Genomic DNA, 24416 nt, shown 5'->3' with positions numbered 1-24416 from the left:
CAGGTCTTTGGTCTTCAATGCTCAAACTCTTTGGCCTTCAGTGGGTTACTCCGCCTTCTTTGAACAACCTCTTCTCAACCTTCTTTGCCCCACCTTTTTCTAAAAATGGAAGAAAACTTTGGCATTTGTCTGTTTCTGCCTTACTTTGGAACATATGGCTTGAGAGGAATTCAAGAACATTTAGAGGTACATCAAAGAGCCAACGATCTATCTTTGACTTCATTACAGCTTTGATCTCCCTCTGGGCCTTGCTCATCCCAATATTTGCTTCTATCCCCAACACTCACTTCCTAGTGAATTGGGAATCCCTCTTAAACTTATCTACCCCTATTAGGAGACTTGATTAGTGTGGACCCCCCCCCCCCCCCCCCACCTGGTGTCCTAAAACTCAACAGGGATGGGTCATCCCTAGGAAAAATAGGACCTCTAGTATTGGCGGTGCTTTGGAAGATGCTTTTGGCCTTCTCCTTACCTTTTATGAGTTCACAGGGCCTATGGACTCTACCATTGCTGAGGCTATGGTTCTCTCCTTGACAGCCTCAAACGAGTGCCTCCATTTGGGCCACACTTTCAAGGATTGATCATCGAATCAGACTCAAGGAACACCATTCTCTGGGCCAGCTACCATGGCGCCTTCATTCTATATTTGAGCCCATTTACTTCCTTGGCAGCTCCCTCCCACAGGTTGTTTTCTGGCATATACTTAGAGAGGCTAATACTTAAGCCAACAGGCTGGCAAAAGGACCAACTCAAGGCACAGGTGCACCCCTACTTCCCTGATATTACACACCTTTCATTTTCCTTTTTCTTTGCTCTCTCCCTCTTCCTCTGCCTCTCCTCTCTTCCTCCTCTTGCCGCTTCTCCGCCTCTGCTTCTTTCCCTCTTTGATCATCTCCCCCCCCCCCCCCCCCCCTTCCCCCTAATATTTTCTTTCTCTTCAGCCCTTCTTCTCCCCCATCACCTCCCTCTCAATCTGTATCTCTCCCCCACCTCTCATTCATCTCTTAATCTCTCTTCTTTTCTTCCATTCTCCCCTACCCCCCTCATCTCCCCTTTGCTCGTGTTCTTTCACGCTATCTATCGCTCACAACCTTTTCTCTCTCTACACCCTCATCTCTTTCCTTCCCCCTCTCTACTCCCCTTTGCTCGTGTTTGTTCTTGCTATCTATCACTCACAACCTTTTCTCTCTCTACACCCTCATCTCTTTCCTTCCCCCTCTCTGTTCACTCAATCCACACCCCCCCCACTATTCTTTCTCTTCAGCCCATCTTCTCCCCCATCTCCTCCATCTCAATCTTTATCTCTCCCCCACCTCTCATCCCTCTTACCCTTGTCACCCTCCTCCGTATCGCGGCATTGACACATTGGACATGTGAACTTGAAGACCCGCTACAACATTGTGAAGCCACTACAACCCTGCCCCTTTCTCAAGGCGGCACCATCCTAAGAGGCAAGAGCCTTCTCAAGTACAAGTTGAATTTTTAGTTTTGCTTCTCTCTGGTTCTCGTCTCTCTTCTCAAGCCTTGTATAATTTTTAACCATTGTATGTACCTTTTCAATTGTTTACTTCATAATCTGAGCACCCACCTTTGGGTCGTTGACTTTTACTTTTGTATTCTTAGCCCTCGTCTCTCTCTTTGTTTTCAGTGTTTTTACTCTCTTTTTACCTTCTTTTCTATATTCTAATCACCCCCCTCCAACTATATTTTGGTAGTCTGAGTACCCAACATGTGGGATGCCGTCTTTAGCTTTGTTTTGATGTAATTCATTTACACTTCAAATCCGAAGTTAACCATTTCCTCAAAAAAATGTGATTTTGATAGAAGTAGGAAGGTGAGAGATTAACATGTAGAGAAAGAGAGGTAGAGACAGAGAGGAAAAAACATGGGGGAGAGTTTATTTTATGGTTTATTTTATTTTATTTTCCTTTATTATTCGCTTTAGTTTATTTATAGGGAAGATGAAGGATGGTGAATTGAGTAAAGAAATTGGTTTTGGGTCGTGTGAAAAGATCTTTGGGGTGGATTCTCTTGCAAACTTTGAGATAGGATATAATTTCTCCTTACTCATCCCTTATTTTGCCTTTTTATTTTTCCTGGATTATTTTTTCCCTGCATCAGTTGGTAGAGCTTTGAGATCAGAGATCCATACACCATATGGAGCCTTTGGATTGATTTGATCAAATATTGGAGCGATTGGCTCAAAAATTTGAGAGACATATAGAAGACCTTGGCGGAGTAATACAACGATATCATCAAGATCGACTTAGTAGATTATAACACGACAAACAAAAACATGAAGAGGTAGATCTCAATGCAAAAGACGATGCCAATAACCCAAAAGCACAAGAAATTTCGAAAATCAATTGTGAAGAAGATATGCATGATGTAATATATGAAATCCAACACTGTGAGCCTGAAGCAAAAATCATGATTTCGTTTGGTATGTTAGAGTTTGGTAACCACTTGATGTAGAGAAAAAATATTAAAAAAAAAAGAGGCTAAGAGATTATACCCTCTCTCAGGGTCTGCAAGAGAGTCCACCTAAAAACCTATTTCTTTATTGAATTCACCGTTCTTTATAAAGAAGGGACATCTTCCCTTTAAATGCAACTAAAAATAATGATAGAATAAAATAAGCTAGAAAAAGCCACAAAATAAATCTCCCACAACTTTCCCTCTTGCTCTACCTCTCTTTTTTTATGCTTTAATCTCACACCTCCTTACTTCTCTTAAACTCATGTTAATATCTTCCTAACAAAATCCCGAAGTTTCCTCCCTTACAAAATTTCTCAGGCAGCTAAATCCCCTAAAATGAGGATTCCATTGTCTACAACCTTTAACAAAATATATCCTTACTCTCAATGAAAACTTCCTATTTTGCCCCGTAAATCTCTGCAAGGAAGAAAATGTACAATACAAATTTAAAATCTAAAAATAGTAAAATAGAACAAACCCAATGCATCAATATCCCCTAGAAATCAGCTTGATACGATGCCTGAGGACCGAGATATGATAAAGTCCAATTCTACATGTTATGGTACATAGCTGTGGGCACGACAAAAGGGACAAATTTACAAAAGTTACTATTTGAAATGTTGTCTGTTCGGCTTGAAACTCCTAAAAATGCTAGCAAATGCCTAAAAATCCTTAAATCTAAATTTGATGTCAATCTGACATCGTTTAATGGAATTTACTAAAATTTTTAGATTACCACTTATCACATGTTATTCAAATGTTAACTTGTGATACTAATCATTTTGTGTTAAAAAATATTGCAAAATGGCCCTTTGAGTGATTTTTTGGAGTCGATCTTGTTGGAACCCCATGGAGTTTTGATTCAGATATGGTGATATGTTCCTCTTGACAATGGTTTTCCATAAGAAATTTTTGGATGATGTCTGATCCTATAGATTCACTACACTTGGTTTTCCGCGTATGTATGATAATCCATGATCAAGTTGAAGATGGGGGAAGATCTTGAGTCTGATTTGTGATCCATTTTTTTGATGTTGCTGAAAATCATGTTTTAGATACAATAAATTACCGGTAACTCATCCAATATATTGGTTTTTTGGTGATTCTCGAGGCAAAACGTTTGTGGGATCGTTTCCTACAATTCTATGGCACTGAGATAAAGCGAATCCTTCGAAAATCTGGTGAAATAAATAGAAAATGTGAATGGAATGATGTATTTTGCTATTTTTGGATCTAAGCCCACAAAAATGTTGGGGTTTGTGGCATTTAAAGGCCGTGCGAGCATGTCAAAGACATTTATAATGTATTATACACTTTAGTGGGAGTGTGTATTGTTTGACTGACCAAGGGTTAGGCAATCTATGGCCCCGGTCATGTCCAAACCCTTCATGTGGCACCATCGAAAAGGGTTTATAGAGGATTATCCTTTATTGACGTCGGAGAGATACCCTGGGATAGTTTATAGGCCAGGAGAGCTATGTAGTCTCTTGTGCATAGATGTTGGCCTGTGAGAGCGATGACTAAATCCTCAAAAACTTATGCACTACATGTACATATGTCATCTACATTACTGAAAGCATCCTTAAAAAGGGATACATGTACATGACCATTGAGAGAGTTCCCCTTTGCACTGTAGTGACACGTGCTTAGCTTGCTATTAAAGAAGGGAGCTGTAATCAGTGATTCAAAAAGCGGACCGCCCAGCGCCTAGGCGGTCCAGAAGGCCTGGGCTCATAGCCCAGGCCTAGGCGGCCAATCTGGACGTTCGATCCCTGGGCGGCTGCCTAGGCGGTACGAAACCCGCCTAGGGGGGCGCTTAGCGCCCAGGGCCTGCGCCTTGCCCAGGGATGGAAAAACCATTTGGTGAGGGCATTTTTCATCGTTTTTGTTTTTGTTTTTAAGGGCCAAAAATTAGGGTTTTAGGTTCATTTGAAACCTAAAACTTGTTGGAGCCAAATTTAGAGAGAGAAAGCCTCCAAAAAACTAGATTGTAGTGAATTTTTTAGGATCGAAGGGTTACTCAAAGTTAACAAAAATTGATCAAAACATCACCTATTGGTATTATATTTACTTTTTGATATTTTGCAAAGTTATTAGGGGGTTTTTTAGAAGATTTTGAGTATTTAGAAGCATCTTTGCAGTGGAAGTTTGAAGATTGAGCATTCAAACTCAAAGTAAGTGATTTTTTTTTATTGCTTTAGTAATTTATATTATTTTTGAGATGTCTTCTTCAGGATCTAAGAGGAGTGGTGATCTCGGTTGGAAATAGGGCTATAAACCAGATGCTAATGATAAAAATTGCATAAGGTGCAAGTTTTGTGAAAAGGATACAAAAGGGGGCATAAACCGGTTCAAGAAACATCTTGCCGGTATCAGGGGGATGTTGCCCCATGTAAAAAGACTCCTGATGCTGTTAAAGAGTAAATAAAGAATTTTTTGAACATGGTGAAAATGAGAAAAGATGAGAGAATTGCATCTATAGCAGAGATTAGGTCTAAAGTTCGGGTCGATTTTGATGATGATAATAGTGATGAGGAAAGGATTGGGGAGGGATGTCAAGAGGTCGAGCAATCCATTATTAGGAGAAAGGGGAAGGGAGTTGTAATTGCTTCTGGTTCTGGGACTAAAAAGCCTCGGGTTAGAGGCCCTATGGATAGTTTTTTACCTCGGCCTGACCCTGAGGTTGCAAGAGAGAAAACAAAAAAGCAAACCACCATTGAAAATAGAAGAAGGAAGAGAGAGATAAAGCTGCGTATTATCTGGTTACATGGTTTTTTGAGGTGGGCATTCCTTTCAATACCGCTCGCTTAAGCAGCTTCTATGCTGCGATAGAGGCAGTTGGCCAATTTGGCCCTGGGATGAAACCCCCAACCGCATATGAGCTTCAGAGCATTTTTTAAAACAGGCAGTGACTGCCACGAAGGAAGCTGTAGAACTTAAGAAGGATGCATGGGCTCAGTATGGGGTTTCTCTTATGATTGATACTTGGAGTGATAGGAAGATAAGAAGTCAGATGAATTTGCTTGTGAATTGCCCTGTGGGGACTGTTTTTTTGAGGTCTAATCATATCCATGATGCCCATTACATATTTCAAGTGATAGAGAAGGGAATCAAGGAGGTTGGGCAGCATCTTGTTGTACAGGTTGTCACAGACAATGCTGCTTCTAATGTTGCTGCATCTAATTTGTTGCGCATAGCTTATCCAAGAATCTTTTGGACACCATGTGCAGCACATTGTATGGACCTCATGCTTGAGGCTCTTGGCGGTTTAACCGAGATATCAGGTGCAGTAAAAAGGCCAAGTTAGTTACAAATTTCATTTATAGCCACCATCTCACCCTCATCAAGATGCGTACCTTTACAAAGAAGAAAGAGATTGTGAAGGATTTGCGATCTGGTACTTATGTCTAGATAGCATACATTTGAAGAGAGTGCAGTTGAGGCAAATGTTTATCTCGGATGAGTGGAGAGCATGCAAATGGTTTAAAGATCAGGTTGGGAAGAAGGTGAGAGATATTATCGTTTCTATGGCTTTTTGGCGAGGGGTGAAGGGTGCTCTTAAGGTATTTCTTCCTCTTGTCAATGTCCTTCGCATGGTTGATAGTGACAAACCTTCTATGGGCTACATATATGATGCTATGGAGAAATGCAAAAGAGAGATAGCCCAAAATTTCAATGATAAAGAAACCCACTACAAGCCTGTTTGGGAGATTATTGATAAGCAGTGGGATAGGCAGCTACATCGGCCATTGCATGCAGCTGGTTATTTTTTGAACCCAGATTTGTTTTATTTTGACAAGGATATACAAACAAATGACACAATTATGAATGGATTTAATGAGTGTGTAGAGGTGCTAGTTCCTGATCTTGAAATGCAGGATATTATATGTGTTGATGAGCTGATAAATTACAAGTGCTCATTAAAGTCTTTTGGGACTCCAATGGTGATGAGGCAAAGGACCAAAACTGGACCAGGTATTAATAATATTCTTAAGTTCATCTTTATCAAGTTCAAGCAATCAAGTAATTCTATTATTTATTTATAATTTTTTTCTATATCTTTGCAGCCCATTGGTGGAGCCAACATGGGTGTAGTTTTCCAAATTTACAAAAGTTGGCCATTCGGATCTTAAACCTAATCACTTCTTCTTCATCCGGTAATGAGCGCAATTGGAGTACTTTTGAAGGGGTAAGGCCGTAAGGGTAATTTGTATAATTTTATAAATAATACATGAACCATAGATATTAGATTTTAATTAGTTTCATTTGATTTTGTTAGATTCATACAAAGAAAAGGAACATGCTTGAATCAAAGAGGCTCAATGACCTAGTCTATGTCAAGTACAATCGATTCTTGAAGGACGGGTTTGCTAAGAGAGAAAAGAGACCCCATCAGATCAAAAAATATGGACCATGCTATGGAGTGGTTAGTTGATGATGATGAGGTTGAGAGGCATGAAGGCTTGACATGGGACATGGTCATGGATGCTTCAGGGGCATCAGCTGACCCTCCTAGGGCCACTAGATCTTCTGCATAGAGAACAAGGACGGAAGAAGAGGATTAAGAAGAGGCTGATTCAGAAGAGACGGAGGAGGACAGGGACGACCAATATGTCGAGGAGAGTGACTGCTCCGTCGACTGCGATGAATATGATGCCAATGCAGCTGACCTAAGTTTTTCTGATGATGAATGAATGATGATTGATGAATGTTGATTGTTGAATAATTATTAAAGTTTGAAGTTTGAACTTTGATTGAAGTATTGTGTATTGATTATTGAACTATTAAAGATTCTTTTGAGTCTCCAAGTATTACTTTCATAGTTTTATAATTCAATTTTGTTTTCTTCCTCATGGTGGTGTACTGCAGTACTGGTGTGATACTATATGATAACTTGGTTTGATAATTTGGTTGGTTGGAAAATTTTAAGTTTTAATTGGATATGGAGTATGAACCGACTTATGGATTATGGTTATGCTTATGGAGTGTGTGCTAAATGCTAAATAATATGTAATATAATTTGAATTATGTACTGCAATACATATAACTGATATTGACATAACTGTAGAATGCTAGATTCCTTATTTGGATTCAACTAGGCTGCCCAGGTTCTGGGCACCCGCCTAGGCGCTGGGTGAACCCCCAGGCCGCTTAGGACCCGCCTAGCACTTTTTAAAACGATGGAAAATATTTAAATTAGTTTAATCCTATTTAGACGAGAAGTGGATATGGATCAAATATTAAGGGGATAAAGTTCTCAGTATTCCTTCCTAGATCATGACGACTGATTTTTGGCAGGATTGCTTCGATTTATTTCTATCACCTTACAAATTTACTAAATTCCTATTGGCCAAGGTTCGTCATTGGATAGGCATTCCTTTGGGAGGGTATTGAGACCTCTCTCTCTCCCTTATCTCTAATAGTTCCCATCTCTCCTCTCTCTCACCAATAGTGGCACGCCACAAATTAAGGAGAGTGGCACACCTAACCCTAATTAGGGTTTTGTAGAGAGAGAGGACTAGTCTAACCCTATAAAAAGGGAAGCACCTTTTTTGCCCTAATTGTAGTCCTCTAACCCTAGAAACAGGGAAGTGCCTTTTTTTACCTAATTGTGTTTCTATGCTTTAGTCTACCCTAGTTAAGAGATATTGCCTAACTCTGAAAATTCAGTAAGGAAGTGCGCCTTCGGTCAGGAAACTGGGTGTGGGGTGTACTAAATCCTATAGGGGTAACCCTAAGCATAATCGAGTCTCCTTGGCTTTTTATTTTTGTTTTTCAGTTCCATATTTACTGTGTTTTCCAGGAATATTATTTGTACTCAATTTGACAGCAGAAGCTTGGTTTTTATTCCGAGATTGTATCTACTTATTTTGGCAGCAAAAGGAAAGTTCCTAGATTGTATTTGGTGTATTAAGTTTCATTTACTACAGTGTGTTGTGGTACTTGTAAGTGGAATTCAAATTCAATAATAAAGAAAAAAAGATTTTTTTTATTTTATTTTATAGCCTTGAATTCCAAATAGCCACTTCTTTCAATAGTATCAGAGCTTCCATATTTTACTGCTATAGTCTAGGAGCTTTTTCTCTATTATTTTGAGTCAAGAAAGATGGTAGCCAAGAGTTTTATGCTGAGCTTATTATGTTTGAAAAATTCGATGGAAAGAACTATGCTAGTTGGAAGAGAACGATTGGTTGTGTCCTCTTCGAAGAGGGATTTAGCTAGATGATTACCGACCGAGAACCCCCCCCCCCCCCCAACCGAGAGCAAATGTGTATGAAAGGCAGTCCATACAAAATGCCTATGCTCAGTAGGAGTGCAAAAACACCCTAGCTAAGCACCTCCTTATGGATGTGCCTTCGAGCATAAGCCCTTGAAGACTACAAAAGAAATTCATGAGAAACTTGAGGCCCATTATGCCACTCCTTCCCTCACAAGAAAGACATTTGCTATGAAGCAATACTCGGATTTAAGGATGGCTATGCCAAGCTCATGGGAAGCCTTCATTTCAGCCCTCGCTGAAAAAGAGAGTATGCTGAACCTGGACGGAATCATCACCAAGCTTAAAGTCGAAAAAGAATGGAGGATGACTCGTGATACTTCAGCTATGAATGAATCCATAAACTTAGTGAATTGAACCCAACTCTGGTTCATTCAAGAAAAAGAAGGGTAAGGGCAAGAATAAGAGTAAGACTAATGAGAATCAAAAGGGGGATAATGGGCCTAAGAAACAGAAGGATTTAAAGAATATGCAGTGCTATAATTGCAAGAAATTCAGGCACACTGCGAAATACTGCAAAGCTCTGGAGAATGTGAATCCGAAGGGCGAAAGGAAGTATGCTTGTGTAGTCTTTGAGACTATGCTAGCGAACCCTAAGGAAGGGTTATGATGTTTTGACTCGGCATCCATTGCCATTTGTCTAACACCAAGGACAGCGTCAGAACTTTCATGCCTATTGCTCCTTAGGGATCAACCTATGTTTATGGGTGGCAACCAGAAAATTGAAAATTTAGGTGTTGGAGATTATGTCATTTAGTTAGAAAATGGCAAGAGCATGGTTCCAAAGCAAACTCTTCGTGCTCTTCATATGAGGAAGGGTTTATTTTTAGTTGCTAGATTGGCTGAAGGTTGGATATTCCACCATTTTTACAAGCAATACGGAGGAGGTGAAATTTGGGTTGAATTGGTCATGATTGGTCTTCTTGTAGATGGTTTCTTCACAGTTGCCATTTGTTATGTCTCATGTTATAATGATGATTATGATGCATACATGTGGCATATGAGATTGAGGATGTAAATCATAAAAGAATGGAGAGATTAAAGAGAGAAGGATGTTGAAAAATTTCACTCGAGACTTAACCAGAGTCTGTGACTCATGTGTTAAAGGAAGCTAGTTGAGAAATCCTTTGTGAAAGCTTAGAGAGTTACTGGGATTTTACAAGTTGTCCATAACATTTGTGGACCTATTAATGTGGCTACTAAGGGCTGCAAGAGACACTTTATCACTGTCATTGATGACTACCCCCATTTTGGCCATGTAATACCTGTTGTGGGAAAAATCAGAGGCCCTAGACCATTTCAAAGAATACAAAGCCGAGGTAGAAACCCATACAAACCAGAATGGTTACATGGATTGTATCTACTTAACTTGGCAGTAAAAGGAAAGGTTCTAGTTTGTATTTAGGGTTTTAATTTTTATTTTCAGCCTATATTAGGCATTTGTAAGTAGAATTCAGATTCAATAATTAATAAATGAAGTGTTTTTGATTTTATAGACTTGAATTATACGTAACCACTTCTTTCAAAAAAGACACATAACTGCCTCAAACTCTTAGAGTTTTTTAGTGAAGTTTGTTGCAAAACTATTGTGAAGGAATTCTCTACAATTTGGTGGTGTTGAATCATCCGTTTGCGGGCCTGAAATAAAATAATAAAGGCCTAAGTTGATGGGTATGAATGTTAGTAAGATTTTCAAGGGCATATGTTGATATTTTTGTCATTTTGACCCTAACAAAAATGCCCTTTCAAGTTTCAAGAAATGATGGGATAAAATGTTGATTTTCCACCCATGTATTAACCCAAGAGAGAAAAGCTCTAACCTAGAAGTCTGAGAGAAGCTCCCTTAGAGAGAAAGCAAGCTGGAGAGAAATCCTAGCTTTACCTCTAGGTTTCTATAATCTAGAGGGGAAAACTCCAACCCCATCTAAACCCTAGCAAACCATGCCTTAAATTGACTCAAGAGAGAGAGAGAGAGAGAGAGAGAGAGAGAGAGAGAGAGAGAGAGAGAGAGAGAGAGAGAGAGAGCCGAACTATTGGGGCATCTTCTGGCATGATGTGAGCCGGATGGTCTAAGAGGGCTTGCTTACCTGAGTCTTGGAGATTCTTGAATCTAATTTGTGAGCATTTATTTTCTTTATTGAAAAGTTTGTGTTCCCTATTTTCTATCGTGTTCTTGCTTTAATTTTTGGAGTCATTTATATATGTTGTCACACAAACATTCTCACACACATGAAAATCGGCACACAATCCTATGCCAATTTTCCTCTAATAAATAATTTAGTTTTGGCTTTGATTTGGCATTACTGTTATTAGGTCTTATGGCTTTTTAAGCAAAAAAACCTTCAAAATGTGATTTTTAAGACTTAGGCCTTTTTAAATTTGAAAATTTGAAATTAGCCCTTACTCCGTAAGAATAATATGAGGGGTGATGGACTGTTTTACCCCTCTTTCTATTGAAAAGGAAATTGACACCCTTTCTTCCCATTCACTTCTTTTTGGGTAAATCTCTTCTTGTCTCTCTCTAAACACCATCTCTACACAAAATATCTCTCTCCAAACCCCATCTCTACACAAAAATATCTCTCTCCAAACCCCATCTCTACATGAAAAAATCTCTCTAAACCATCTCTACATGAAAATCTCTCTCTCTCTAAACCCCATCACTTTTCCTTTTCTATTTTTTTATATTTTCTTGAATTTTCTGTTCATATTTTTAAATTTGTAGATGATTCCAGAAGCTCAAAAGATATTTTTCATTAGAAAGTGTCTTCTCTTTGATAATATTTTTTGATAGTAACGCTTTTGATTCTCATTAGATAAAATTATTTTTGTCATGACTTTGCGGTGATTGATGTGTGCCTAATCACCAAATACCTTCTTTTACTCTCAACTCTAGGCTTTTGGTCTTGAATCATGGCTTTAAGTGGGGGTTTCTTGTTGGGAAGCCAGCAAAGATCACTGAGATAGAATGCTCAATACTATTTGCTTGAGAAAGAGAGGGTTGATTTCATGGAGGTGGGGAAGAGTGGGTGTAGTTTGTATGACGGGTCGTGGGTGTGGACTCACTAAGTTTGAGCCCTGAGTCCTGAGTCCTGAGCCTTAGTCAGCTCCACATGGAACCTTGCCAAGTCTTTAGACAAGGTTGGGCATTAAAGCCTTGAGGAAACAATGGTTCCATTATTTGAGTCTGGATTTTGATTCCTAAGTATGACAAAATCCATTTGGATCATGAACTTCAAATGAAACTGTTGTGGAAAACAAGGTACAATAATATCATTTATAGAAATCTTTTAAATTGACATGTGCGTGGCTTAGTGGCAAGCTAAATCATAGCAGTCAAAATTGAATGCTTAATGTTGAAGGTATTTTTTATGTTTTTAGATAAGTATGAATATCAATCAGTGGTTTCATTTTTCTTTCTCCCTTCTCTTCCTCTTTTGACTTCCATCTTTTCTTTTGTTCATCCCTGTTCTTCCATGTCCCCTTAATGTTAGTGCATTAAAAAGCACTAGGGGCGGGAGCCTGGATGCCACACGTAGCAGTGAAAGTTTCACCACCCATGCCTAGGTGGCCCACCAAGAACAGTCCATATAAGTCCGCAGAGGCAGGCATGTGATGCCAAGGGCCTGCCTGATCGCAGAAATGTTTATGGATTAAGGCTATTTTAGTCTCATGTCTGTGTTTTGGGCAAAACACCCTGAAGTTCTGGTCTTAAATTTGCACAATTCTGAAAACATATATTGGAAATGCAGAACCAAAACCAAAATTTTTGCTTTCAATAATATATGAAATGACCCAAGCTTAAAATGGGGGTTTGGTCTATGCAGAGGCAACCTTGAACTCCAAAATATCAAAGCTAGCACAAATGTATGATATGTGTGCTTAATTGGTTGAACTTTCCTATTGGTGACATCGTTGAACTACAGGCTGCTGCACAGGTCCCTTCTCACCACCTAGCTGTCATTTGATGCTTTTTAATTTGCTTCATAATGCATCTCTGACCATCACCATGGTGTTGTTATCTCATTTCTTCCCATTTCTTGATAGTGCAGGACTATAAAAAAAAGGTGTACAGGAGAATTCTCAATGACATTTATTTTGCATGTTTATGTATCAGTTGTTTAAAATGTGTAACCGGCTGCCTAGGTGGCGCCTTGTGTTGAGGCATCTTTTAGATAACATTAAAAAGGGTGTGTGGGTGGTTGAAACTGTAGTTGTAAACGCCTGTGATTCTGATTCGCTTTAGGAATCAGAATTGCGGAATTGCGTGTGCTAGATGATTCCTAATCTGGGAATCATCATTTGTACAATAAAAATCATTGGAGGCATGATTCCCAATAATCAGAATCGTGATCCAATAAAATATGAACCATGGTTCCTATTTGTAGGAATCGGTATCCCATCATGTTAGAATCAATATTCCTACCTTTTAGGTATCGCACATGACCCCACACCGTTCAATGGCTTCTGGAATTGTGATTCGATGAAATAGGAATCTTGATTCCTACATTATTGGAATTGTTGTGCCCATATATTTGGATTCAAAATTCCCACAATTCAAGAATCGCACACCAATCCCCTTTGCTATATAATAGAAGTATTTTGCGAGAAAATATTTGAATTTGTACATTTTTTACAAGCTTAGAATCTGGAGTCCATATTTTTAGTACAATTACTAAGGGCAACCATATTATGCGGAGCGACATCTCTGTCAGCAATTCCATATGTTTGGGTCTCCACCCAAATGTCTTACCTTGAGGTGGGGCTGCCACGCACTATGTGATTTATAGATTGATAATATGTATTGTTGGGTAACTTGATAAGGATTATTTTACATGGATTCATCTCAAAAGTTTATTAAGGCTTTTTGGCTCAGAACATCACAGTCCCGAAACCCAAATCATGGGTATTTAATCTTGTACGAATGTAATATGATACAAAAGGGTTCTTGGAACTCCTTTGGTAACATAGAATGGGTTCCTAGAGCTTTTTTGACAACATGCAATTTATGAACGTAGTTCATTCAACGTTTGCATATGAATGTTGATTCTGTGTCATTAGAACTTGATTCGACATTGATCAAAACATTGCTCAATGCATCTACAAAGCGTGCCTTTTGATGTTATGGATCTTGCTTCCAGACAAAATGGATCCACGATTCCTAAAAAATTAGAGTCAACGTCTCGTGCACATTGAATCGCATTGTTGTGCAACTATGAATCACAAATTCTGCGATATGGAATCTAGATTCCTAGCTTCTAGGAATCGAGATTCAAATAATAATCTGAAATGCGTTTCGAGAAACTTGGAAACATGCTTCCTATCTTCTAGAATCGTGTTTCCTGGGGGCAACAACGAAATCATGATTTTGAACTGGAATTGCGACCTCGATACATGATTCGGGTATATATATATATATATATATATATATAAAATATGTGTGTGAGAGCGTTGCACTCCAGGTATTTGATGAAGAGAAAAGGGCCAAATGCTTGATGAAATATATGAATAACACCACGACCACCACTAAATACTAGATGAAATGTTACAATAACAATGACAACAACAACAATGAAAAACACAATATGAGACTTGAGCCAGTGTCTTGGCCAACGAGCTAGGCGCCATCCTAAGCGACAACTTCGCCACATAGGTGTGCACCCAGAGGTCGCACACCGTAGCCACTTGCCTAACTCTAGGTGAGGCCTTGGCTCTCAGGTGTCGAGCTAGGCCGACTTTTAATGCATTGTTTGCTAGAGACCAAGCATGCTTTGCCTTGTTTTAGTATGAGGTGTGTCCTTGAACAAATAGGACATGACCCATGCACTTACTCCATAACAAAGTAGATAAACTTATTTCTATTCTAGCCTCTATCGCACTCTAGGTTTGATATTTTTGTAGAACTAACAAATTTACCTAGTGATAGAGTTACAATTGAACTGGCCATCTGAGCTACTAGATATCTCTTAGTTTGACTAAATAAAATCCGCTAGTTCCAGTGTTGGCATGATTCAGAGCGCTATTGACCTCTTGAATTCAACAAGTCGTTACATAGTATCCAATGTGTGAAGAGCAATTTTCTTTTAGTGTGGATTCTTGTTGATGTGAGAGGTCATGTCTTCATGTTAGGATATGTTAACCACAGTATGATTTGGACCTCTAAAATTGTTGTTAAAGAGCATATGGACTTCCATGATCCTTGCCCAATACGTTTAACTTGGGTGTTGAATTATCAATTGCTTTTACCCTTCTCTCTAGTTGTGTTGAATGGTGGTAAAGCCTCACCAATCAACATTCCTAGCAATAAGAGGGGGTTGATTCACTGTAGATGGTAAACATTGGCTGACAATCATGGCTTTTGGCTTGATTTCATCACTGAGGAAGAGTAGTAGTACGTTCGTTGCGAAATATGCGACTTGTGAACTATCGAGGGATCAAACTTATAAGCCACACTATGAAGATGTAGGAGAGAGTGATTGAGTAATGACTAAGACATGAAACGAGTGAATTAGAAAATCAATTTAGTTTTATACTAGGGAGGTCAACAATCGAGGCTATTCCTACTTAGACAACTGAGAAGTTTAGGGCGTAGGGAGAAGACCTCCATATGGTCTTTATTGATCTAGAGAAAGCTTTATGATAGACTACCTAGAGATTTGATTTTGTGGGTGTTGGAAAAGAAAGGAGTCTCTAGACACTATATCGACTTAGTGAAAGATATGTATGAGGGAGCACTAACTAGTGTACAAACAACTATTGGAGAGATGAGTAAGTTTTTAGTAACAATAGGTCATCAAGGGTTAGCATTGAGCCCTTACCTGTTTGTCTTAGTTATGGAGGACTTAACTAGGCACCTACAAGATGAGGTACTATAGTGCATGTTGTTTGCAGATAACATTGATCGATGAGACCCGAAATGACGTCAACACAAAGAACTTTGGTGGGATACTCTAAAATCTAAAGACTTTAAAATTAGTTGGACTAAGAGCATATGGAATGCAAGTTTAAAAATAATAGGAGTAGAGACGAAGTAATAGTTAAGACTGACGACTAAGAAATACCAAAAAGAGCGCACTTTTGATATCTTCGGTCTATAATTTAGGAAAATGGAGAGATTGAGGAAGATGTAGCACATAGATTTAGAGCTGGGTGGACGAAGTGGAGATGTGCAACCGGAGTTTTATTTGATTGCCACATACCAACAAAGCTGAAGGGCAAGTTCTATAGGACAGTTGTGAGATGAGCTTTACTTTATGGGGCAGAATGTTGGGCGCTCAAGAAACGGTATACCCATAGAATGAGTAGTTGAGATGGATAAGTGGCAAGTCAAGCATGTATAAAATTCAAAATGAATGCATTCAAGAGAATTTAGGTGTGGCACCAATAAACGATAAGATGATAAAAAGTAGACTTAGGTGGGCTGGCCGTGTGTGGTGCAGACCCAGTACAACACCTTTTAGAAGGTGCAAGTTAGTTCAAATGGAAGGCTCAAAAAGGGCAAGGGGTAGGCCGAAAAGGACATGATTGGAAGTAGTGAGAAAAGATTTGGGGACTTATGGCCTCCAAGAGGGTATGGCCCTTGATAGAGCATAATGGAAGGCTAAGACTTGTGTCACTGACCCCAATTAGTGTGGAAAAGGTTTTGATAATGATCATCCTTGGGACCTGCAACTGGATCCCACATGCTTCATCGGCAGTTTCATCTTCTGCAATAGATTACATGTAAGGGCATTGAGTGCACAACAAAAACATGAAACATGGCCTGATAGTAAGACATCTTCCTTAGAGGTCATCATGAGGTTTGACTCTGTAAGTCCTTGTCAATAGTTATAAATATAGGACTTGAGAATAGAATTCAGCATCTACAATAGAGTTTTTTTGGGTTCTACTCTCCATAGTTTGCATTGGTTTCAATTCCTGGAAAGAATTCATTAGTATATCCAGATGTCTATTTTCTCCTATGAAGAGCTTCACTGATCTTGGATTATCAGATACAGACGTACGATGAGGTTCACTTTATAGTTCTCCAATTGAATTTGAGTTGTTTTTTGAAAATTTGATTATCTGAGTGGAATTCTTATGTCCTTCAAGCTTTTGTGGGAATGCCATGCCTGAGTTTGTGGGGCTGCATGTCGCTCCCATGCCCTAAAACACCCCTAACCCCCTTTATAACCAGCAAAACTTGGCTCAAGCCAATCCCCTAAAATCCAGGCTTTCTTTGGAGACCAACTCCAAGGTAGGGGCATTCAAATTATCGAACTGGTGGAAGATGTGCAAATCTTCTGAAGAAACCAATGAACACCTCTTTCTTAGCTTTAAGGTGGCCTGAGGGCATAACTATGGGCTCACATGGTACAAACTTTTGAGTGGTCATTTGTCCTACTGCAATCCATTCCCCAACTATTTCAGGCGTTTAGCTCCCCTCCTTGGTCTAAAGCAGTCGACTTCCTTTGGCATGCCCAAGTGATGGCAACATTGTGGGTGGTTTGGACTGAGAAGAACACTCAAATTTTTGAAAGGAAGCCTTGGTCATATTCTGGAGCGAAAATGCTAAAACTTTCAACAACCATTCAATTGCTGATTTCCTTAACAATTGGAAGACCATTTTTATCCTATAGACAACTGACCATCTCGCACTCCTCTAATATGAGGGCACCAAACAAGGAGTCATAGTCCAGCTCATTTCGGTGGCTTATTAAGATACTGCCAATGAAAGATGCCCATCTCATTTTTTGGCTTTATTGGGTTTGCTGACTCCACTCTTGCAGACACTACAACACTCCTTGAGGACATCAAGAGATTCAACCCAATGTCACCTCTCTAGTGGTCTCCGAAAATTCCAGTAATGTCATCTCATGGGTCACTAAATCCTCCCTTTACCCCTGGCAACTTGAGCACCTGTTTGACCAGATTTTGGACCTTTATTGGCTTATTCATATTCATTTTAGCAAACATAGCGGGTGGCCAACACCATGGCTACCACTTGCTTAAGAAGGCGCTGCATGAGGGAGTACTGAAGGGGCCAATGAAGCGATTGTCACATTTTTGAGAGTTTGCTTTATGGCTGTATTATTTTTTTATTCATGCTTTTATGTATAGATGCGGTTTCTCACCCTTCATTTGATGGACCTCCCCCTCTCAAATTGACATGATAGAGTGCCCAAATTGTTCGTTGCTATTTTTTTACAGAAACATGTATATGACCTTATCATAGTTGTTGGGAATGGAATTGGGAATGGTTTCGAGATCAGGGGCTGGATCAATGAATCGAGTCTACCTGAAGCTCCTCATGATAGGGATCGATGTCCATACAAATTTAAATCTAAGGAACTCGATCCACGTGTTTTAGGAATTGAGCTCCCCAATTAGATACAATAGAGTTCCCCAATTAGATAAAAATAGCACCACAGCCTAGTGACTACGAGTTCCTAACAGGTTCTTAATGATATCTTCCACTTTCTATGGTTCTCTAGCACTTGCACTCATGGTGTTGCATGCTAATACAATTTCTATCTACAGATGATTCATCAACTGAAAAAACTGATTTAGGGGGCTGGATTTGATGTCCATACAATATTAAATCCAAGGAACTCAATCCCTGTGTTCTAGGGATTGAGATTCGAAATTCTAGAAATCGAATACCTAGAAAATCCCTTTTGGGATCTTAGGATTGATCATCCAGAACGGATCGCCTGCCAAAGTAAGCAATCCTAGTAAGTGTAGATCTTATAACAGTACAATGGTTAACCTTCTAAAAAAAGAAATGCGTCAACTTATGGAATTCAAGAAAACCATAGAGTAAGCCTATTGGTGAGCACAATACATGACACTTGCATGTTGAACACGTGTTGTTCTATGTTGTACGCGTGCCATGGTTGCATGTTACACGAGAGTTTCTCAACATGTACATGTCTCACTTGTATACTTGTGTATCACGATAACATCGCAAATATTTTATTTTGCATACATGGGCACATTTGTTGTACAAACTTGTGTTACTATATGCATACAAATGTGGAAGCGGGTTCCACACAATATATGTCCATTGGGTATGTGTCATAGTGTAAGCAATTATCACGAGAGATCAAGGATCTACAATATATACAGTGATAGTGAATCATTTTTGTTTAGAGATTGGACTGTAATCCAAGAGTATCTTTAACATTCATTGTCATCATCGTCATCATAGTTTTTTCCCAAATATTTGGGGCCTGCTATACGAATCCTAGTTTGCCATTTTACTCTATCAAGGACCATACTCTCAGTGAGGCCATAAGTCCCCATATTTTTCTCACTACTTCCAACCATGTCTTTTTGGGTTTACCTTTTGCCCTTTTTGGGCCTTCCACTTGCACCAACTCGCACCTCCTAACAGGTGTTACACTGAGTTTGTGCTGCACATGGCTAGCAAACTTAGGTCTACTTTATCTGATCTTATTGCTTATTGGAGCCATATCTATGTTCTCCCTAATGTATTAATTTCGAATGCTATCCTTTGTCCTGCCACTCATCTATCTCAACATCTTCATCTCAGCTACACTCATCCTATGGTATTTTGTTTCTTTGATCGCCCAACATTCTGCCCCATAAAGCAAAGCTGGTCTCATATTTGTTCTATAGATTTTATAAGCGATTACATAACACTTCGGTTGCACATCTCTACTTCGCCCAGTGAGCAATTTTCCTTTAACTAATTTTTCCCTAAATAAGGTTATTTATTTTTTCTAAATTCCACCTCTTTCTTCAGACTCTTTATGCAGACGTCCATAACCACGAGCTTATTCTGTGCAGTCAAACTCTTTCTGGTGCTAACTTACAATCTTTACATGATGGTCGATCTACCTTCTTAACTAAGATGCAGCTATCTGACTTTTATATGATCCACTTTTATAGGTTATTGAATGTTCATCTCACTTTTTAAAGTAATTGTTTGCTATTGCTAGGTCGTAGGCCATAGCAAAATCTAGAATAGCCTCACCCATCTTATTTCTTTCATCGAACCCATATCCACCATGTACCCCTTCTTATCCTCAACTATCCTTCCCTATATGATCTCCTGAAAATGTCCTCTCTCCATTTGGTATGTCTTAGACCAGGCCATCCATGTTCTCCCACAATTGTCTCTTAGTTCTATCTGCTAGTCATGCTTGTGGTGCGTAAGTAGTAATTACGTTAATTATCTCATCCCCTAATACGAGTTTAATTAATAAGAGCCTATCACCTACTCTTTTGACATTAATTACTTTATCCTTTAAATCTTTTCCTGCAATTATACCTACGCCATTCTATTATTATCCTTTTTTATATGCTAAAGTTTATACCCATCTATTTACTTAGCTTTTTTCCCTTTCCACTTAGTTTCCTGTAGACAGACAATGGTTACTCGTCTTCATCTCATTGTATTTATTAGTTCCATATTCTTACCTATAAGCATTCCTATATTTCATATGGCTTGAGAAATCCACTTCTCTTGGACTAGCTTCTTTACCCGCGCTCGTTCAGAATGTCTTGCATATTGTTCATCGCAATTAGGCGGCGCTGAGGCGCGCTTTTGGGGAGCACCCTATCTAACCCTTACTTATTGCTCACTGAACCTGGGTTCCTGGGTTCCAGTACAATGCGTCGCTTGCAGGGAACCCCTTAGCATAAGCAGATAGCTTAGATTTAGGATTCATAGAAAGTTTTGGTAAAGCTTTACGTTGGCTGCCTAGCTAGCACAACCCAACTCCTCTACCCAGGATTGGGACGGGTTAAGGGAACGTTTAAGGTCTTCACCCTTCTTAGATCCCTTTGGAGTATACTACTGACTTGTAGGAGTCATTTGCATCCTTTGTCAGCATTACTCCATTATTTGTCATGCTACCACTTATTGGAGCCATCTAAAGGTTGCATGTTTTATTCACGGCTGCTTCAGAACCCTGTACTAGCTCAAAAACTTTTGCCTAGCCTAATAAAAGAGTAATGTATACTAAATCACAAACATTTTAAACGTGTCCACTTGTTTGGCTTGAAAGTTCTTGTGCATCTATCCTATAGGTGTATTTTAGAAACGATATTTCTTCTTGTTACAGCTTTGGAGGATATCGCTCACATGAACACTTTCTTGGCTTAGAAGCAGGTTGCTTTGACATCTCATATATTTTTTGTTTGTTTCTATCACGTAAGCATATCTCTTTCATTCTCTTCATCAGACATCCAAACAAATCTCATAGATCGCAAGATACTCAATTGCATGAAGATGATTAATTGTTACTTTAGCCTTTCCTATATTTTGTTAGTGTGATTTCACATCCACAGATATATTGAACGATGTGTTTTATTATTAGACAGGAAACAGGTATCAGAGCTGCCAAAGGAATTCACCATTTCTTCTTTGTGCTCTGATTGGAGTGATTTATTTCTGTTTACTATTCATGTACTTCCAGTTTTTAATCTATAATGTCACTTCCTAGCAAATGTATCTGATATAGACAATCTTATTTTCAAATATTAAGCTAATATTATAATTTGTTTGTGTACTTGTATTGATTGCTGTTTTTGAGTTGCTTCTATAGGTTTTACATGGCTGGAACTCTACCCACGCACCGGTAGAAAGCATCAAGTAAGACACGTAGACGACGGGTTAGAAGGAAGAGTAAAAAATAAGCTGGCCTTGATTATTTTTATTTCTAATTTATGCTCTCTTGTATATTTGTTCAACACAGCTACGTGTCCATTGTGCCGAAGTCTTGGGAACACCCATCTTAGGAGACTACAAGTATGGTTGGAATGCTCATAGGAAATGGAAGCCTTTCCCTACACTAAAGTTTGAGGAGCGATTGAACAGGAAGGCACCATTTGGCCTTGACTTGGAGGGAGGCAGCGTCTCCGACAAAAAGCCACGGTTGCATCTCCATTGCAGGCAGATGACTCTTCCCAATATGTCATTGGCATTTCAGCACTTGCATGAACAATCTGTAGATGATCTCTCAAAGTTGGAGAAACTTGACTTAGTTGCTCCTCTACCTCTGCACATGCGGAGAAGTTGGGATATATTAAATTCTGAATTGTTCTAGGGGTGAAAGTTGCCTAGAGTTCCATATGTCATGGTGTTTCAATAATTTTGTAATTTTGGATATTATGCCTTCCCATTTGTAACTCTTTTGTTTTGGGAAATCAGTAGGGATCATTTCTCGATTTGTGCGTGTCATCCTTTCTCGGGTATCCTTCCCATTTGTAACTACAGTCCCCAATGGTAAAGCATCTTCCTCATGTTGCCCATCTTTTTGCACGTGTATTGCGTTTTTTTTTAAAAAATAAAATGCATAAATTCAGATTTTCATGATAGCTTTCTAATATAGTAATGCCCAAATAACAATGAAATAGTGCTGGCAATTATGCTACTTAACGTTCTATAGGGCCTATATTAGGTTGTTAGCGGGACCACCTCCATCTCATAGAACCTTCTTAAAGTAGGGGATTTTGTGTCCTGAAAATTTTCAGATACCCCCAATATCAATTCCATATAAAGAACACTTTATTCCGAAATAAATTTGATTTTAGAGTTTAAAAATGCTTCAAATCTTCCAAAGACTGACCTGGAACCGTATATTTGAGGGGAAATGGGATTTTAAGACCTTGAGAGATCATTTTTTTAAGGAATAGTTCATCAAGTAAATGAACGATGATTTAGAACTTCAGACAACAAAAACGTAAAAAGAAATATATGTGTATGTGTAAACTAAAACTCAGACAAAAACAAACATCTCGCAAACAGAAATTTATCAAGCATTTTGTAAACAAAAATGAGAACTTTGCCATGTACTAAAACAAACATTTTGTAACGCACCATATTTGCTCTCTTCAAAACATTAATTTTAAGATTTTTTAATACTCTTTCATGGGGACATGCTAGGTTGAATAAGGTGGGTGTCAAATAACGACCCTACGAAAACACATCTAAAACAAAAAGTGAAGGATAGGCAAATTTGTACCCTTACAGGCTAATGCAATCTTTTTCCTATAAATACATAAGGTGCTCCTCTTGAGATATTAGACGAAATTAAAAAAGGATTTTTTATTTTAATTTTATTTAAGTCGTTCTTGTTATTTTTATAGCTCCTTAAATTTCTAACGCTGTTTATTTATTCAAGTTATTGGTGGTAAGCCAAGTATAAATTTCCTAATTTTGGCGATTTATCAGCATTCAAAAGCAATTCTTAAATTTTGTAACTCGTATTTCTTCTTCTGACGTAATTTCTTCTAAAGTGGGGATTGTTATAAAACAAAAAACGGACATTTAAGAAGATGGACATGCCTTTTTGGATGTCCATCCATCTCTACAGTTTTGTAAGCCTAACCCTTCTCTTACCCAACCAGCCCCTAAACCTCATTGTGTTCTTGAGGTCTTGTCTTAAATGTTCCAAACCTAATATCGGCTTGGATACTAGGTTTTCTATAGGTTTACATCGGGTGAACGTCTTTAATGATGCTGTTATGACAAATACAATCGGTCCATGATGGCATCTGCGTCTCATCGAATCCGAGTATGGTATTCATGAGAAATTAAATGAATCGGATTATGAATAAAATGCATGGTTCGAAATAGAAACCCAAGCACAACTCCCACACACTGGTTTTAAATGGACAAGGTATCTGTCCATGACTTTAGGGAGGTTTCAGAACAATGCACAAATAAAAGAGTTTGATGAGAATTTAATGAACATTTGTATGAGCATTTATGAGTACAAACATGTGATGGTTGACATTTTGCATAAACATAGTGTTGCGAGCATTCAAATGCATGCATAAGTGTTGAGTAAGCATATATACTTATACATGAGAATTTGTGTGTTCGTGAAGATGAGCATGAATATTCATATAGATATGAGAATATGCATGAGATTGAGAATGGAAAGTCTGAAGGGTATAGGTGTAACTTGAATTTGAGAAAATCATACCCATCATAACTTTTTTCCGAACCATTTAAGGGTAACTGCTCAAATCGTAGTCCACTATTCGGCCCTTTCAACGGCTATACTATCAGCGAAGCTATAAGTTCCCATATTTTTTCCTTCTGAGTGTATCCCTTGCTCTCTTAGAGAAACATGATCATTAAAATGGGGATTACTTTTACATTAGCATCTATAAGACTATCATATGCATTATTGGCATGAGTGTGATATGGAAAGTTGGCATGTGGTTTACATGTGGTTTGATTTACAAGTATTGTGCATGTGCATAATGTGGACCACATATAGTTTACGTGATAGTTTATCTTGAGTATCATTGTCATCATTATGAGGATGCTTGTGTGATATTTATATCGAAAATGTGAGTATGCTTGATAATACGAGGGAATTGAGTATGTATGTGTGTATGAAACCCATCATGAATATAAGGTCTCAAAAGGCCTAGTGAGAGAATGTTGGAATTATAGCCTTTCAAGGTTTCAAACTAAGATTCTCTCATTTAGTGGGAGGGATTGAGAGAAGATGATTCGGATGCTTGGTGCATTAGGGCTTAGAATCATATACCTTGAGTATATTTTTCGATTTAAGGGACAAATCTCTTGTGGAGGTGTAAGGGTCACATATGAGTTAGGTCTATATTTATGAGTGTGCCTCATTGTTAGTGTGAATTGCTAGGGCTAGGAGAACCAAAAGAGTACAATAGAACTCGA

General features: G+C 38.7%; 2 protein-coding genes across 5 annotated transcripts in view; both read left to right on the top strand.

Moving 5' to 3' along the window:
• The window catches only part of LOC18436980 (Pseudouridine synthase family protein), a 48561-nt gene extending 26548 nt beyond the window's left edge, over positions 1-22013 (top strand). For 2 of the 4 annotated variants that reach the window (XR_002281413.2, XR_016046445.1), the window contains exons 9-11: positions 12583-12693; positions 21310-21356; positions 21460-22013. Coding sequence is in view for 2 of the 4 variants with exons in the window: in XM_020668954.2 (XP_020524613.1) it covers positions 21310-21356; positions 21460-21810 (398 nt within the window). In the remaining 2 variants the exon portion in view is untranslated. The remainder of the gene's footprint in view (positions 1-12582; positions 12694-21309; positions 21357-21459) is intronic. The other 2 variants (XM_020668954.2, XM_011626144.3) reach the window with 1 other exon arrangement.
• Positions 3824-7281, top strand: LOC148779484 (uncharacterized). Its single transcript, XM_088854451.1, has 3 exons — positions 3824-6453; positions 6546-6667; positions 6758-7281. Exons 1-3 carry the CDS (start codon positions 5925-5927, stop codon positions 6911-6913), a joined length of 807 nt encoding a protein of 268 aa, XP_088710577.1. The 5' UTR covers positions 3824-5924; the 3' UTR covers positions 6914-7281.
• Positions 22014-24416: the final 2403 nt, after the last annotated feature.

The sequence above is a fragment of the Amborella trichopoda genome, chromosome 12 (assembly GCF_054954075.1).
Source record: "Amborella trichopoda isolate Santa Cruz 75 chromosome 12, AtrichopodaSantaCruz75HAP2 v2.0, whole genome shotgun sequence".
Taxonomy (NCBI): Eukaryota; Viridiplantae; Streptophyta; class Magnoliopsida; order Amborellales; family Amborellaceae; genus Amborella; species Amborella trichopoda.
This window is presented reverse-complemented; position numbering and strand designations above follow the sequence as displayed.

Bases quoted from the DNA above. Each gene is read 5' to 3' on its own strand.
- LOC148779484 (XM_088854451.1), top strand. From the start codon at position 5,925: ATGTTTATCTCGGATGAGTGGAGAGCATGCAAATGGTTTAAAGATCAG. The intron at 6,454-6,545 runs GTATTAATAATA...ATATCTTTGCAG, and splicing joins AAGGACCAAAACTGGACCAG to CCCATTGGTGGAGCCAACAT. The intron at 6,668-6,757 runs GTAAGGCCGTAA...TGATTTTGTTAG, and splicing joins ATTGGAGTACTTTTGAAGGG to ATTCATACAAAGAAAAGGAA.